The sequence below is a fragment of the Ricinus communis genome, chromosome 10 (assembly GCF_019578655.1).
Source record: "Ricinus communis isolate WT05 ecotype wild-type chromosome 10, ASM1957865v1, whole genome shotgun sequence".
Taxonomy (NCBI): Eukaryota; Viridiplantae; Streptophyta; class Magnoliopsida; order Malpighiales; family Euphorbiaceae; genus Ricinus; species Ricinus communis.
This window is the reverse complement of record NC_063265.1, coordinates 593856-612208: the sequence shown is the minus strand read 5'-3', so window position 1 is coordinate 612208 and position 18353 is coordinate 593856. Positions and strand designations below refer to the sequence as shown.

General features: G+C 35.1%; 1 protein-coding gene across 1 annotated transcript; it reads right to left on the bottom strand.

Annotated features, from left to right (window-relative positions):
• Positions 1-9751: 9751 nt before the first annotated feature.
• Positions 9752-14343, bottom strand: LOC8277269 (inositol transporter 4). The gene is made up of 7 exons (XM_015724811.3): positions 13789-14343; positions 12000-12185; positions 11850-11920; positions 11405-11740; positions 11209-11316; positions 10507-11112; positions 9752-10389 (listed from the first exon to the last, which is right to left on the bottom strand). Exons 2-7 carry the CDS (start codon positions 12133-12135, stop codon positions 9904-9906), a joined length of 1743 nt encoding a protein of 580 aa, XP_015580297.2. The 5' UTR covers positions 12136-12185; positions 13789-14343; the 3' UTR covers positions 9752-9903.
• Positions 14344-18353: the final 4010 nt, after the last annotated feature.

Sequence of the window (18353 nt, the reverse complement as noted above, 5' to 3'; positions counted from 1 at the left end):
AAGTAAAGCTATATCTTAAAAATAACAATCCATAACAGCCAAGCTTAGACAGGTCCATTCTGCACTTCATGCTCCTTCTTTCTTCTTTCATTTTCTGCAGCTTTGAATTTAGCAAATTAATCCATTCTTGTACTAATTCAGCAGCTCAGTTGTAAGGTCAGATTCACCACTGTTCATTTTTAAGTTAATAAAATGATAAATGAAGAATAACAACTCAAAACATATCAATGTAAGCTAAGACAGCATCCCCAAAACTTACTATAACAGAGCATAACCAAACTTGCGCCCGGATTTCCTTTCTGTTCAAGAGACGAAGCTTCACTTTCAGTTCGACAGACAAAGTCACCATGCACATATAGATCCAACACTAAACACACTGTAATCCAATACGACACGATAAAGAACAAGGAAGCTACATAATCGATTATTACAGAAAGTAAATCGATCGATATAATAAAAACTAGGTTTCATAATTTGAGAATTTTCCTGTTTTAGTGTTTTTTATTTGGGGTTTAGGATTATAAATTGGGAATAAAACTAGATGTGGCAAGGAATTAAGTTAAAGTAATTAGTTAATTGCTGACTAGGAATTAAGTTGTTGAGTCAGCAACAGATGTGGCAAGTGATGTGTTATCAATTCAAAGTCCGGCAGCCACATCAACAAATAAGTGTCGGATTCCTCTTTGGTACTGGCGGAAGATACAGAAATAATAGGAGTGGTACCAAAAAGAAACAAATTGAAGGTTTGGTACCATTTGGAAAAAAGTGTGAAGGTTTGGTACTAGCGGTGCAATTAACCCGACTCCTGTGAGCTCTTTGGTATCCCAAGCGTAAGCTTCTTTTCTTCTTTTTAGTACAACAATGAGGTCTTCCTTAACATGCTCGGAAATTCATTTTCCAACTCGAGTCTTTTTCCCACGAGCTATTTCTACTAGCTCGACATCTTCATCTGGTCTAGCCTTGTCTTCCTTTTTTGCGAGATTTGTCTCTACTTAGAGCATTGGGAACACCCCTTTTAAGATGGTGTAATACACCTCCTTTCCCACCTTCTGATTTCCTTTTACTATTCCCTCTCCTCCAGACGTGGGGATCTTCATGGTTAATTACCTGATGCAGGTGTAAACGGAAGTATCATGTAGGAGAGGTCTCCTAATGATGGCACTATAGGCGAATGCCATGTCTACGATTATGAATTCAGCTCTGACTTCTTTCACGAGCTCTACATCTAGGAAGATGGATCCTTCGACTGAGATTATTTTTCCTCCAAGACCTATGAAGGGGTGGATACTAAAGTTAATTGGTTGCATCTAAGCCCATGCTATGAAAAACAAGCATAGTAATCATATTAACCGAGCTTCCATCAACGACGAGGAGCCTCTTGACCAAGAAATTGTTAATGTAGTCTTTACTAATAAGCCATCATTATAGGAGTTTGAGATTTCTTGACCATTGGCTTCTGAAAACTTCACATGTAATACATAGAATTTTTCTTTTAATAATAATAATAATATTAATAATAATTAATAAATAAATTTTTATTTAAATTAATTTAATTTAATTTTTATTTGATTTAATTGGGATGATTTAAAATAGAATTTCATGCTAGATAAAAATAAAGGAGTTATTTTCTATATCTAATTAGTTGATTTTTTTTAAGAAATTAATTAAGTAAATTCTTTGGAAAATAAGTTATTTTTATCACTTAATTTTCCCCCAATATGAAAATACGAGTTAAATATTATATTTGAAAATTATGGAAGAATTAGTAAATAATATTTTGTTAAAAGAATTAGTGGGGAAATGGAAAATTTTAGTTAGCAAATGGTGCTCATTTTAATTGGAAAATAGTTAGCAAAATTGATTAATTAAGTTAATTAAGGGTTAGGATTAAATTGATAATTAATTTTGAAATAAGGACTAAAAATATAATTTTATTAATATGGAGTTTTAATGAAAATTTATATGGCCAATATTTTTGTAATTAAGTGTGTCGGTAAGGGTATTTTGATAATTTCACATTTAAAAGCAAGGGTAAATAAGTAATTCTATATTTTCAATAATTCTAATTTGGCCCAAATTAAATAGTTAGGAGCTTAATTGAAAAGCTAAAGAAAATTTTAAAGGTTAATCGGAAATTTTTGCAGGGCAAATTTGTTAGTAATTAAGAAGTTGAGGGACTAAATGGTAAAGAAGAAAAGTTTAAGGACTAAATGCCAATAAAGAAAAAAAGTAGAAGAAGAAGACGTCCGCTTTAATAGTGGAAGGGCGCTGGAGGCTCGGCCGTCAACGGCGAGCACGCTAGGGGCGACGACGGCAGGCGGTGTAAAATGGCCAGAAATGGCAGCTATTTCTTGCTGCCATTCATGGCGTTTCCGACAACCATTGCCGATGATTCTGGACTCAAAATGATCAGCAACTTCTGGGCTTCCTTTTACGACCATCGTCACCCCTTGAGGCCGCCGGAATTGCAAGATCGGGCGAGGTGAAAGGTATAGGGGCAGCTAGAATTTTGGGCTTTTCCAGCGAGTTCCAGTGAGGGATGGATGATCGAAGGGCATATCTGGACTCTCCTCAGCTCAAGCTTTCTAATGGCACTAGTTTCGGGGCGATAAGACTTCGTTTAAAATCGATGGCCGAAATCGTCCCTAAATCTCTCCGGATGATCGGGGTCGGATCGGAAGCTGGGATCGTCATCAGCGCGTTGTCTCAAGTCCGTAGGCGCGCTTGGATCGTCGATCGAACTTCGGCGGTTGGAGGCGAGTCGACCGAGTGATCAAGCGTCTCGGTAATTCTCTAGCCTGTGGATTTTAGAGTTTATTAATGAAAATTATGTGTTTAATTGTTGTGTTGAATATTAAAAAAAATTATATGAGGTTTATTAGTTTCAATAATTGTCGAACCGTCTGCCAGTTATCGTGATTTGTGTTATGTGGCGGAGTCGGGAAAATTAATGTAGTGTGGTGGCCTGACTCCCGTTAAATAAATTGTTGGAATATTTGAAGTGTTTTCTGGCAGGTCCTTGACCCAAAATACGGGGGGGTAGAAGTATGTGTTTAGGGGACGTTCTGCTGGATTTTCGGTAGAATTTACCCGAGTCGAAAATTTTTAGACAGTCAGTCCTAGGAGTCTAGGCCTAGGGTTAATTATCAAATGTTTTACTATTATTGAATAAATTGTTTTTTGTGGTTAGATAATCCGTCAGTTCGGCTCGCTCTACCCGAAACATCGGAGCAGAGCTAGGAGGTCATCAAAGTTGTGAGTTAAAATCATATATCTGTTTACATGAGTCATGCCAAGATTTTACAAAATAGTTCTGATTAAATGATTTACAATTTAATTATTTATTTAATCACTATTTATATATGTTTCATTTTCTGCATTATGATTTTGTGCTTTCGTGTTGACTCGAGATGAGACGGCAGTAGAATATGCCACCTGATGGGTTGTATCAGGACCGCGTGCGCACCGGTATGAGTCTGAGACAAATAATAAAAGGGTAAAAGGGTAAATTTAAAAAGGTAAATTTAGGACTTGCCTTAGTCAAGTTTAACTCTCTCGGCTGAGTAGAGTGTGTTTGCCGGAGTAAAGGTCCCTAGTCGAGCATTGCTCTCTAGGCACTGGCTTATTTGGAAACTTAAGTGACCAGACTGGACTTAAGGAACCTGGTCGAGCTTTCCTCTCTAGGCGCTAGTCTTATTGGAGTAAGAGTGCCGAAAGGCTAAGACTGTTAGTGATAATTAAGTGACCGGACTGGATTTAAGGACCCTGGTCGAGCTTTGCTCTCTAGGCGGCAGTTCTGTTGGAATAAGAGAGTTGAGACTGCTAGTATTGGGGCTAGGGTTCTATTAAGGTACTCCGTCCCGTAGTATGTAATAAATATTATTGTATTTTACAGAAGCATAGCATGACACGTATTTTATTTTAATTAAACAGATGTTTATTGAAGTATTTATATTCGTTTTGGGACATATGATTTTAACTCACTCTCGAGACTGACAATCTCAATTTCACTGTCACGACCCCACCCGTGGGCCCGTGACCGGCACTAGGGAATGGGTAGGCTTAAGGCCACCGAAACCCGTAGTAAGCCTGACACTCACTGATTTAAACAAATCTCATCTCAAATTAATATTATTAAAACCACAAATTATCTTAATAGTTACACTTTACAAAATTTAACCCACCGATGCCTTGGGAAGAACTAGGCGAGACCCGAAGCTCAGAAAATTTACAACTGATACATCTACTAATTACTACTGCGGAGAATCTAAGATTTACCAATTTACATACCAAATCAAATACATCACCCGATGATGAAGGAGTCGGGTTACTGAATAAGAGTCGCAGGAGAACTAACAGTCACGAATCTAAAAAACAGTAAAAATGAGACTGTCAGTCTCGAGAGTGAATTAAAATCATATATCTAAAACAGTTTCCAACATTTCAATATCACATTCATTTAATTTTAAAAATAATTAATAAATCACGCGAACCATACGTGTCATGTTAAAACATATGTGTCATGCCATGCTTAAACAAAATTTATTCCACATGCAACGGGACGGAGTACTTCAGTATAACCCTAATCCCAACTCTAACATCTCGATTTATTTCAACACTTATGTCTCAACTAACCTCAACTCTAACATCTCAAACCTCTCATTCCAACAGGACTGGCACCCAGAGAGCAAAGCTCGACCAGGGACCTTACCTCCGATCGGTCACTTAACTCTCGGCCTTAGCCTTTCGGCTCTCTTATCCAATAAGATTGGAGCCCAGAGAGCATAGCTCGACCAGGGACCTTACCTCCAGTCTGGTCACTTAAATTTCCAAATAAGCCGGCGCCCAGAGAGCAATGCTCGACCAGGGACCTTTACTCCCAAGAACTACACTCTACTAAGCCCAGAGAGCGATGCTCGACCAGGCAGTCCTAATCTTTCTTTCTCAAAATTTTTACCTCTTTACCCTTTTCCTATCTCTCTCATATTATATTGGAACACTCATCCAACTCCTATGTTCTAGTCCCATCCCGAGTCATCATGCAATATTAAAATTGGTGATAAAGGAAAAACATATTTAAATAGTAATTAAAAGCATCATGAAAATAATGATAATAATTAAATGAAAAATTAAAATTGCAAATGAATAATCACAGTAACAAATCAAATTTTATGCATGTCACGTGCATAAGCGATATATGACTTTAACTCACAGAATTGGGCGACCTCCTAGCTCGCCTCCCGGTGCCTCGATTGGAGCGAGCCAATGCATGATGATCATCTAATCACGGAAAATAATTTATCAAAACGCTGAAATAATCGATCATTAATCCTAGGTCTAGACTCCTAGAACTGACTGTCTAAGAATCTCGACTCGGGAGAATTCTACCGAAAATCCGGCAGAACCTCCCCTACAACACGAACATTACCCCGTAAAACGGGTCCAGGGACTGCCGGAAAAACACTCCAAATATCCAACAATTTAAACAACGGAGTCGGGTCCCCAAACTTCACTATTTCCGACTCCGCCACACAAAGACAAAATACGAGGCAGTCAAACTGACAGACAATTATTTTTGACTCACAATATCATCAAATACACAATATAATCCAATAGACACAATTAAACCAAGAATTTCTAAAATTAACGGGCCAAAGAAAATTACCGAGACGCTCGGTCGCTTGGTCGACTTCGCCTCCCGTGGGAGTCCGATCGACGATCTGGAACACACCATCGGACTCACAACGACGGCTACCGATGACGATCCTCGCCTCGATTTTTCGATCGACACCCGATCATCCGGAGAGATTTGCGACGATCTCGACCGTCGATTTGTAAACGATTTCACGGAAAAACCGGAAAACACTACCGCCACCACTTCGCGAACTCTCAAGGGGCGATCGCCCCGAGATCGGCCGGAACGGCCAGCGCCGCCATACGCCACGCGATTCCGCGCACGCCCACGCTCGCCAACAAGACGCTGCATTCCGTCGGTAGGCGCCCCCGCCCGGCTTGCCGCCGACGCCTGCAGTCTCTCTCTCTCTCTTCCGTACACAAGACTCTCTCTCTCTCTCTCTTCCCGGCGCCGCACTCTCTTTCTTTCTTCTTCCCCGATTTTCTTTCCTTTCAATATCGATATTAGGCCCCCGAACTTTTTCTTATTGCAATTTGGTCCCTCAACTTCTTAATTACTTACAATTTCATCCTGCAGAATTCCAATTTGACCCCCAAACTTCTTTTTAGCCTTTCAATTAAGCCCCTAGCTATTTAATTTGGGCCAAATCCGAATTATTGAAAATACACAATTACAAAAATACCCCTGACTGACATATTTATTTACAAAAATACCTAGCTCACAAATTTCCATTAAAACCCCATAAAAATAACATTATACTTTCAATCCTTATTCCCAAAATAAATTTCCAATTTAGTCCTAACACAATTAAATTAAATAATCAATTTCCAACTTAAAATTTAATACTACTAATCAATTATAATACCAATTTTTCCAAAATTCTTTTATAAACATCCTTTACAATTCTACCATAATTTTCCAATATATAATTTTACTTATATAAATATGCATGTGGAAAAAAAATTTGAATAACCAAAATATAATCATTTCTCAAATAGTTTACTTAATTAACTCCTTAAAAATCAAACTAATTGGATATGGAAAATAACTCATTTATTTATCTAACATGAACATTCAAAATTTGTATTTAAATCATTCCAATTAAACCGAATAAAAATAAAGCTAAAATTAACTTAAATAAAAACTCATTATTAAATATATAAAAATTCCGGGTCTTACATTCACTATTTTTCAGGTGTGGTTAGTTTTCTGCAGTTCTTTTTATCTAGCAGCCCGACTCTTTCATCCTTGGGTTAGATGTAACTAATTTCATTGGTATGTTGACTTTTAAAATTCTAGATTATCCACAGTAGAAATTTTAGATTTATCAGTTTGAAATTTTATGTAAATTCAGGTCTTGCCTAATTATGCTGGCAGACCGAATTAAATATGTAGGATTTGATGGTTAAGGTTAATTGTGAATCAGTGCTTTGGATTGAGTCTAAATTTCAGTTTGATTGAGCTAGTGAATAGTAAGGCTTACTTTAAAACGGGATTCGGTGACCTTAAGCCTACCCAGTCCTTAGTGCCGGTCACGGACCCACAAATCGGGTCGTAACATCACAGGGTTGAAGGTTTTACTGGGTTCTCTTCCAATTGTGATAGAGTACATTCTCTTGATCGCCTGCTTCCTTTTGGTGGCATTATCTCCTCTAGTGCTTCCTCTAAAAAACCCCATTTATGACACCTGCTATTTTCTTTCTCTGCTTCTTGGGCTCGGTATTATCCTTAATCAAGTATGGCGCTCGGGTGTCTTTTTCTCTATCATCATTCTTTCACAAATCTACTCAAGACACCTTATTGGATTAGCTTTTTGATGCGGTTCAGTTGACAGCATTGGCATTCCTGAACAAATTTGATAAATTCCGGTAGTGGCAGTTTTGTAATTTTGAGAAGCTTTCTGAAGTCGGATTCGAGCGTTTTCAGAGGCTATTTTGGGTGGAAACGGGCCTCCGGTTCAAACTCACGACCTTTGGCCGTGTTATCCATTGCTTTTCGGAAAAATTCCTTCATTTTGGGCCTTAAATCTTATTTTTTGTATTTTTGGGCTTTTTGACTTATTTTTGGTGTTTTAGGGTTTTTTCTCTAAAGACTATTTATTGTGCTTTAGAGCATTGTGAAGGCTGGTTGTTTTACCTTGAATTTCAATAAATTCGTATTTTCTTCCAATTTTTCTGGCATTATTGAATCAACAGAATTTTGAGGATTGCATTTTCGGTATTCTTGTGAATCAACGGATTTGTAATTATTTGTATAAGCTTCCGCTACATCACTTTTCAATTTCCTCCTTTAAATGCCAAGGTCCTCTATGTTGTGGCCCCTGTCTTTGTGGAATTGGCAATACTTATTATTATTATATTGTCCTGCTGATTCCTGGCTCATTCTTCGTGGTCATCTGATCTACTCTTTAGAGTCTCATATCCACATAAGGATATGAGATCAGGCATCTGTCGGGGGGTGTGACGGCAATCTATCAGACCTTTCCTGGGCTAGTTACTTCAACTACCGCACTTGTTAGATCTTGTGCCTTTTCCTTGATATTTTCTCTTATCTTTATGTCCCATTTCTTTGGCTTTAATGGCGAACCCCCTCATTCCATTATCAATGCGAATGTGCGTCTCAACAATGGTCATTAAGAAGGAGGTCGTCTTAGAAGGCTTTAATAACAGCTCTTTTTTAGGTCCTCCCTAGATGTGCCTAAGGGCATTACAGTATAAGCGATCTCCATGTTTAGATCCTCAATTTCGATGGCCTCTTTGTTGAAACGCTCTATGAATTTCCATAGGCTTTCGCTCATTTTTTGGGTGACCTTTAGCAGGTCAGTGGAAATCTTCTTAGGCGAAATTAGTGTTATGGACCAAGCTTGGAAACAAGTTTGATAGTTAAGCAAATGTCCTAATACTTTGTGGTGGAAGACTCTGGTACTAGTCTTGAGCGATCTCTTTAAGTGTAGTAGGAAAGAGCTTGCACAAGTCATGGTCTTAATAGGTCTAGATGTTGATGACAACTCGGTATTTATGGATGTGGCTCTTCGGGCAGTAGTTGCCATCATATGACTCCAGATTAGGCGGGTGCTTGGACTTCGGTAGGAACTCGGCGAGTATGAGTTCATCGAAAAGTGGGTAGTTAGTTCGCATGGAGAAATCTATGTCATCTAGATGAATCCTAATTCTATTCATGATATTTATAACTCTTTTTTAGAAGCTTTGATGAAAGGGTCTCTCTTCAAGTTCTCCATCGAACCATGGACCTTCCTCCTCTTCCATATCAACTTTCACAAGTGGCAGGTCAAGGTTAATAGTGTTCTTTTTTAGGTTCCCAGGGTGCATTGGTTGCTTTTCTTTGTCTTTGTTTTCCGATTGTTGGGTACAAGAGGGGTTGAATGGTCAGTGGTAGCATTGGATGATTTTTGGCTGAATGATTGTTTGGTATCATAAAGGAGGGTATTGAACTCAACAAGCTGATGCTGGAAGGATTGCATGGTAACTGGGTTATTCAGTTCCAGAGTTTAGTCTTCTACAATAGGGTCTTCAACATTCTCCACCTTTCCGTTAACAACTCTAATAGGAAAAAGGTTCAAAGAGGGTAAATTTTCGCTTAAGGATGGATCCATTGGAATGCTTAACTGGTTTTCTGAATAAGTGTCCACGCTCACCGTACAATTGATACAGCCTGAATTAGATCGGTAACTATATGACAGACTTGGAGATCTCTTGGATATCTGCAATAAAACAAGTTAGAATTCCCAGATGTGGTAGTTGGAAAACTACTCTGATGCTTAACTTAGTATTTGAGTGAGGGCTTGAATAAAGTGTGTGAAGGATTGGAATTGCATTACCTAGTGAATTATACTTGATTGAGTATATATTTTGCTAGCTTGCAAGTGAAACCGATAGTGGTAAGTGGTCTCTGAAGGAGTGGGGCACTCGCCTATTTCTTCGTGCGTCGTGGGTGTGTCTACGTATTATATGAGATGGCGATCTGAACATGGATATGTATCATGCCAAGTTTCATATCTAGCAATGCCTAGCTTAGATGATTTTCGGTTTGTTAGGTATGTATAAATAATCAAATAAGAGGATAAGAGATTTAGTTCATATAAGTAGAGAAAGAAAATTGGGATGAGAGAGGAATAAATTCATGTTTTCAAACAAGAAATTTTATTACAAATCCTAATCCATAGTCCATATGGATACAAATCTGCGAAGGCAATACTAACATGCTTTGAGCAATAGGATTCCTAAAATATTAAACACAGTGCTCTGGTTCTATACTGTATCAACATCATTTTGCCCTTTCTTTTTTGTTCCCAAACCGCACAAGTTAGGTCTATAACCTTCCTCTAGGATCCTTTCTACCTCCTCAAACTGTAGACCTTTGGTTTCGGGCACAAACCAGTAAATGAACACGAGACTAATGCAAGAGACTCCAGCAAATAGGAGAAATGTGCCACCAGCGCCGAGATGCTCCGTCAGAGTTAAAAATGTGTCACTCACTAAGAGATTGGAAGACCAATTTGATACTGCAGCAATCCCTCCGCCGAGGCCTCTGTACCTTAGTGGGTATATCTCTGAGTTCACAATCCATGGTACTGTGCCCATTCCAGGTGCATAAGTAATGATGTACAGAGCAAGGAGTACGACAGCAAAGAATCCGAATCTACTCGGACAACCCTGCTCAAAGAATACTCGATGTTCTGCCCCGCATGCACCTCTTGTGGCCTTAGTTAAATCCAAGCATGCTCCAGGGAGAAACTAATCATATAGAAATTCACATCATTATAAATAAAATCTAATCAATTTAGCTCTGAATATAGGCAAGTATACACACTAGCAGAAAGTTAATCAAAATTATTTGTGAAAAGAACTTACAGTGCTCGAAGGACTGGAACAGAATCCACAATCTGCCTTCAAGCATGACATGCAATTCCATTTTGATGGATCAAGGGCTGCCCCAAATTTTGGACAAGTAGAATTGGCACCAAAATGTGCAGACTCGATTGAACTAATTTTAGGAGCATGTACAGAAGCTTGCATGAACACGACTGACAATGCAACAAGGAAACCAATGATCCCAATCATAGAAACGATCATCAACCTTCTCCTTCCATATCTGTCAACAAGAACCATACTAATGATGGTGCCTACAGCATTGAGGCCAGAAGTAATTAAAGAAAGTGCCAGGGCCACTGAATTTGAAGCAAATCCAGCAAACTGTACTATGGTTGGAGCATAGTACATTACGGTGTTAATACCCACAAACTGTTGTGCAACTTGGACAGTGATTCCTGCATAGAGTCCCCTACGAACTACGGGGTTTTGAAGTGCACCCCTCAGTTTAGATATCAAGTCCTCGCCAATAGCAACTTCATCAGCCATTTCAGCTTCAACTGATGCAGCTAAAGCCTTCATCTCCTTATCAACCTCATCAGAAGAATATATTTTCTCCAAAATTTCCCTTGCTTTGTCCACTTTATTCTGATTTAAGGGAGAAAAACGATTCATTAATAAGAAGAAATAAAGTTATATTATACGTACATGTTAGTCTTTTAAGTTGAAGTTTTAAGCTGTAACCTGTCTATAGAGAAATCTGGGGGACTCGGGTAATGATATCATTAGAAAAAACTGAACAACCGCCGGGACGGCAGCCACACCAAGCATCCAACGCCATGTTCCATTGGTCTGTTAACACGTTATGCAAACGTATTAAACCTCGTATATTTGATAATGTGAGAATGTTATCATCTGCATATAATAATGGTTATAATACCCTGGTGAAGGCGAGGTTGATCAGGTAAGCCAGAAATTGCCCAGTAGTAATTAGCAATCCATTTGTGCTGACAAGAGCACCTCGAATTCTCGCAGGCGATGCTTCCGAAATGTAAAGAGGAGATGTCATGGATGCCATTCCAACTCCCAGACCAACAAGAATTCTTCCCACAATTAAAATCCCAGGAGCAGGAGCCCCAGCCATGACAAGTGCACCAAAGAAGAACACAACATCAGCCAACATAATTGATATTTTCCTTCCAAACCTATCATTAATATATCCACCAAATGCAGCTCCAATTATAGCTCCTGCGACTGCCATACTCACAATTGCTTCCTGCTCATGAACAATAATGAAATTTCAAGAATAACTGGTACCAAATACATAAGAAAATTCGGCTTCCATTTCTTAAAAATGGTTACTATCTAAAGTAGCAGAAACTAACCTGTAATCGTGTACTTTTGGCAACAGATTCAAAGTCGTCCCGGATGTAAAGCAGGGCGCCAGAAATAACACCTAAAGTAACAGTAATTCATTTTAGCAAAACAACATCAGAAGATAGAAAGATAGGTTTTCTCTGAAACTTGAAAATAACCTGTATCATAACCAAACAGAAATCCTCCAATGCCGGCTGAGAGTGCAAGCCGCATGATATAAGGAGTTCGACATGCCATCTTCCAGCATTCTGTGAACTCTGTCTTGTCGGGCTTCGCAATGGCTCCTTCAACCATTTTGGAGTACTTACTAGGACCGGTCCACAAAATAAATTATGATATAATATCTGCAGGAAAAAAATCCATGCATAGGACTTGTCACAGCTTTGCAATTGTAATCATCAAGGTACTAATTCTGAAAAATATATCAAATCAAATTATTTAAAAAAATGGCCACAACAAAATCTGCTGTTAGAACAAAGAAAAAGAAGATCCAACAAAATGTTATTCCTTCTTTACACCAGGGAAGACAATAAGACTCATCCTGTGAACTATGTCTACATAGTGCAGGAGTTGGTTTTAAATTGAAATTGTCATTGTTTATTTATTTAGAATACATTCTCAGTTGCTTTGGATTTTTATAATTAAATAGTTTTAGACATAGTTTTGAGACCCAACCTGGTCATTGACCCGGGGAACATAGAGGATCAAAAGTTAGAGGTCCAATTGGAACTAAATCAGGATGAACGGTGACTAAAAATATATATATATATAAATATTTATATATGCTGATCTGTAAAGTATCCCTAGTTTAAAGCGACTTTAAGCAATATAATTTCTAACATTATCTAATAATCAAATACAACAAAATATAGAATTCAAATCTTCGTAACAAAATCTTTACACCTAAATCTAATACAAATTTACATAAATATTTATATCAAAAGACAATGATATAATAATAATAATAATAAATTATTCAACATAATACTATAAAAAAATAAACAACCTGCTTATTATTTTATGGTCGAGTTTTACCGTTATCACTTTTATCACTTAATGCAAATGGAATAATAGGAGAAGTTTTGCTTTTAGTATCAAAACATCCGCATGAAGCAATAAAATACATCGTTTTAATTATTTCTTCTAAAACAAAAAATTAGAGCTACTAAATTCCTGTCATATGTGACTGTCGACCAAATTAGATCAATGTGTTCTTAACAAATATAATAAAAGAATGATTTAAAAAATTATCCGATCTGAATATAGGACTAATTTTCAATTCAAACGTCACACTAAATCTGATTTGACAATCATAATTTTAGAGAGTTCTGAAAGAAAATATGATATGAGAATTAAAAATATAATAAATTATAATCAGTAAATTGATATAAAACTGAAATCCCTTTAGATAAAACCAGTTTTTAAATAAAACAAAACCTAAGTAGAGTTGAAAAGTTATCCGTCATCTCCTACAGTATTAGTTAATGCACTTTTTGTAACAAAAATAATTTGTTTCATTTTTCGGTTTGCTTAAAAAAGAAAAAGGAAAAAGTTGTCATTTAACAATGACTTTTCTCATGTATAGCATTTAAACTATGAGGTGATTAACCTTTAATTTTAATATTTTACACTTAGATAATGAAATGTTGATCGGGCGCATACCTTAAACATTCAGAAAGAAATATGCAAATCATAATTAGCTCAAATTCTTGCATAATTATTTTAGGACATATGACAATTGAGTATTCAATCTTTGACATTGAAGTTCTTAATGAATTAATGGAAAAAGAAGAAATAATAGGAAAGAAAATGCACTATAATATATATATATAAAAAGCAGAAAGTGAAGAAGACAAGATGAATAAAGAATTATAGAGAAAGTAATACGAATAAAAATATAACTGTAATAGCTACTGCTGTATATTCTTGCCAAGAAAATGAACTTACCCAGCTGATGGGCTCCTTATACTCCACAATATTTGTGTTCCTAATCCCTAATTCTTTATATGGATTGAGATGAAAATAGTGACTTATCAAAAGCTCTCAAAATTCTTCTCAAACTGGGAAGATGGGATATTGCCATTTAAATTAGATTTTAATTCCTTCTTATAGAGAAAGACAGGTTTCTTATTTTAGGACCATGGCAATTTTGTAGGAATTATTCTACTTTTTCTCCTTTTGTTTTCTTTTGGTTTCAAGAAGTTTCAATCAACAAATAGCAATGTGGGGTTTGTTCCCTTTTCTTTAGTTTCATGTGATACCTCTTATCCACCCATCAATTTTTCTTTTTGTTTTGTTTATTTTATTTGTCTCCAAACTGCCTTCAGTTTCGCTTGTCCTCACAAAATGATGAGGATTGACAGCAATTTTGCTTATATTTGAAATCTGCTACTAACAAATGGGACAATAATATTATCTAAACTGATGTTTTTCCATTCATTTTGTAACTACTTGCCATGCAAGACAAAATGATTTCATGATAGCTTCTATTTTGTAAAGGACAGAATGTAAGTATTACCTTAAATAAAATGGGATAAAATGCAAGAATATAAAAAGTTTATAAGGAAATAGGCAGGGAAAAAAATTTATACGTAATTTATTAATTCATCTATGTAGAAATTTAAATTTTGTATAATTCTTAAATGCATAATTTGATTCTGAATTGCGCATATCTTACTAATCGATATGTATATAGTTAGTTCACGTATCAACTAAAACTTAGTTTAAATGCAAAACAAGTTCATATGCAATATTAATTTGAACTATGCAACTAGATATTATCATCAATTCATATGGCCTTGTGAAAAAAGTAAGTGTTAATGATATAAATAGTTACTGAATTTTGTATTTAGTTTTACTTTAGTCATAGAATTTTAATTTGGTTTGTTTCAGTCATCCAATTTTAATTTTGTTTCAATTTAGTGATTTCACAAATAAAAAATTGACTCATAGCAAAAACAATCAATAAAAAATATAATTAAGTAAAAAAACTTAACATGTCAATTTTCTATTGGTAAGGTGATTAAATTACAATCAAAACTAGAGTTAAATGATTGAAATGAAACAAATTAAAATTGTGACCAAAATAAAACTAAATATAAATTTTATTGACCAGTTATATTATTATTCCGAAAAAGTAATAAAATACCATTTTAACAATAGCCAGAAAACTAATAATTTATAGGAAATTTTTTATCTAAAATAAAAAAGTAACACGTATTATGAATATTTTATATTTTAGTATTGGATAATTAAAATTGACTCATAGCAAAAACAATCAATAAAAAATATAATTAAGTAAAAAAACATAACATGTCAATTTTCTATTGGTAAGGTGATTAAATTACAATCAAAACTAGAGTTAAATGATTGAAATAAAACAAATTAAAATTGTGACCAAAATAAAACTAAATAAAAATTTTATTGACCAGTTATATTATTATTCCGAAAAAGTAATGAAATACCATTTTAACAGTAGCCAGAAAACTAATAATTTATAGGAAATTTTTTATCTAAAATAAAAAAGTAACACGTATTTTGAATGTTTTATATTTTAGTATTGGATAATTAACATATATTTTATTAAAACTAATAAATATATGTCAATCATCCATTAGTTTAATGTTTTATTATTATTATTATTATTATTATTGGTGTTGTTTGAACTCTAAAGCAACAGTACACAAAAATGTATTTAGCAATACCGATAATTTCAGGACAAGAAACTAGAGAAGTGCAATACGTGCTCGGCCTGGCATTCACCTCTTATATCCTTGGTTGATACTTGAGTTGAGGCCAAGCATGCTCCAGGATGGTACCCCAGCTACACCAGGCACCCAACGCCAATTTCGTGGTGCCTGAGAGACAAAACATGTTTGCCTCAAAAACTTATTACCCTCCAATGATCATAAAACCACTGTGCTAATTCTGACAGGTGAGGCTTATGGTATGTAAAGAGGTGAGTCATGGATACCATTGCGATTCCCAGACCAATAAGAAGTCTCCCAAGGATAATAACACAAGGAGTCTGAGCAGAAGCCATCAGTTCAGTACTGCACCAATCAAGAACACAACAGGAAGACCCATTACGTTATTTTCCTTCCAACCCTTGAAATATCCGCCAAAAGCAGCACCAACAATAGCGCCTCCTCACACGCATACTCACAATGACTTCCTGCAAGCCATGGAATTTGGACATAAGATCACCACACATTTCTATTGTAGCTGTCGAATAGCACAAGCCTTATAATATACGGAGTCTTCCATGAAACTTTCCAACATTCAACGTAATCAGTCTGTCCTGCCCTTGCAAACCCTCCTTCAGCCATTGTCTCGTTTCAGTATCATTGGCAGAAAATAAATTATCATCCTCAGGATTTATGTTTTTCTAGAGAACACAAGATATACAGGTAGAACCTGCATTGAATCAGTTAAAGAAACAAGAAACAGAAGTTCAGATAACACTTGTATAGAACTTCATGCATTTTTGTAAGATACAAGAACAAACATCATTTTTGTGTTTTTCCTCAAGGTTGGTTATTCCCCTATTATCAATAAAAGGAAAATACAAGCTTATTAAAAGAAAAAAAGAAAAAAACAGAATCGAGGGATCATTTGTTACATTGAAAACAGAAGCAAATACCAGGATATTTTCCGAGGACAACAAATTAGATAAAAGAAAATGTTCTCTGGCATATAATGCTATTTAATTATGTTCCATGGCGAGAGCATACGGGTCAGGGCTTTGAACTTCTTCCAAGAAGTTCCAAGTTTGAATCCTGCTAGAATTTAGGAAAAAAATAACACGAAAAAGGGACAACTACTTCCTGCCGCTCTCTACAAAATATAATATTCGAAAACGAAAAGAAATAATCTTATACCGGCTTCCACCTTAAAAATTAAACAAAAACTAAAAGGAAAATAAAATAAAATAAAGAAAGAAAGATCACCTACACATTACCTGAAGAATTCCAAAAAATGTTCATAAGCATCAGTAGAGATCTTACTATGGATTTCTAATCAATATGTTATAAGTTCTTAGGTCCTTTGTCATGCGGGTGTTGCAAGAGGGCAGGCTGTTGGTTTCCTTTCTCTTGTCAAATCATGAAGGCTTTTAGTAAAATTTTCATAATTCTTTAAGACTGAATGGATGAATTTTGCAGAAGATTGCATGCAGACAATATGCACCTCCTAACTATTGATTGTATTACTGATTCCAGCACAAATAAGGTTTCCATCTATTGCCATTTTTGCAGTACCAAAAATGGGTAATAGATTAAAGACCATTGAACTAAATTTAGACAGCATAGATATAATTATAATGTGAGGTTTCACATTTTTTTCTGCAACTATGTTGGCTTTAACCTTAGATTCCAAGTAGTGGCTACGTATACTATAATCCATATTATCCCATCCTCGGAAATGCGAAGTTGCTCAATAATGTGACACAAAAATCTACCCAGCAGATTAGCAGTTCATATGTTATGCAATGGAGAAAATTTAAGCCATGGCTTTTTCCTTTTTAAGTTTTTTTAGCCACACTAAATCTATATGACGTTATAGATGAGAGAATGAAATATATATATATATATATATATATAAGTATTTTATTTTTAATATTGAATAATTAAATATATATTTAATTATTTAAAATTAATAAATATATATTTATTATTTATTAATTTAATATCAGATTAAAAAAGAAATAAAAAATGATTGCAGTTTGGTATAGAAAGTGCATCTTACCTTTTCTTTCTTCTTCTTTTTATTACGTTCATGCATTGGTACATTAACCGGTGATCAGGCCACCAACATTTATGGGTCAACTTATGTGAATTTGTTCTGTACAAAAACTAACTTCTTTGGATTTTTGCTTCAAATGGGCTTTTCATATTCTACATTCATGGTACATTAACAAATTAACAGATGACCGATGGGTAATAAAATATTATATTTTCTGTAATTTAATTTATATGTATTTTGTCTTATATAAAAGTAAGAGAAAGAATAAATAAGAAAAAAAGTAAAATTAGTATAATATTACTATTGGGTCAATAATTTTATTTAATCAATTTAAATACCTATTTCTTCTATTTGTAAATAGTCTTGTTGTCTTCACATATACATATGAGGAAAAGAATTCACTGTCAAAATCAATTTGGTGTACACAATTACAAATTTATCTTTGCAATTACAAATCAATTTGAGTACGATACTTCTGTACTTTATCTTGCTTTCATTATTACGAGTGACATGTCTCACCAAATTCATGGCTACCTTTTCTCTCTTTTTCATAATCTCTTAATTTTTTAAAATCAAGCTTCTACCACTAAAATTTTGTTACATCCTCAACACCTTTATATATATTATTTTAAAGTTTATATTACAACATACTATTCTTGTGTGCCATTTTACACATATTTTTAATTAAATGTTAATAAATTTTAAATGAATAATTAATATTAATTGAAAAAAAATTAGGTTTAATTAGGCATTTATTTAAATTAAAAATT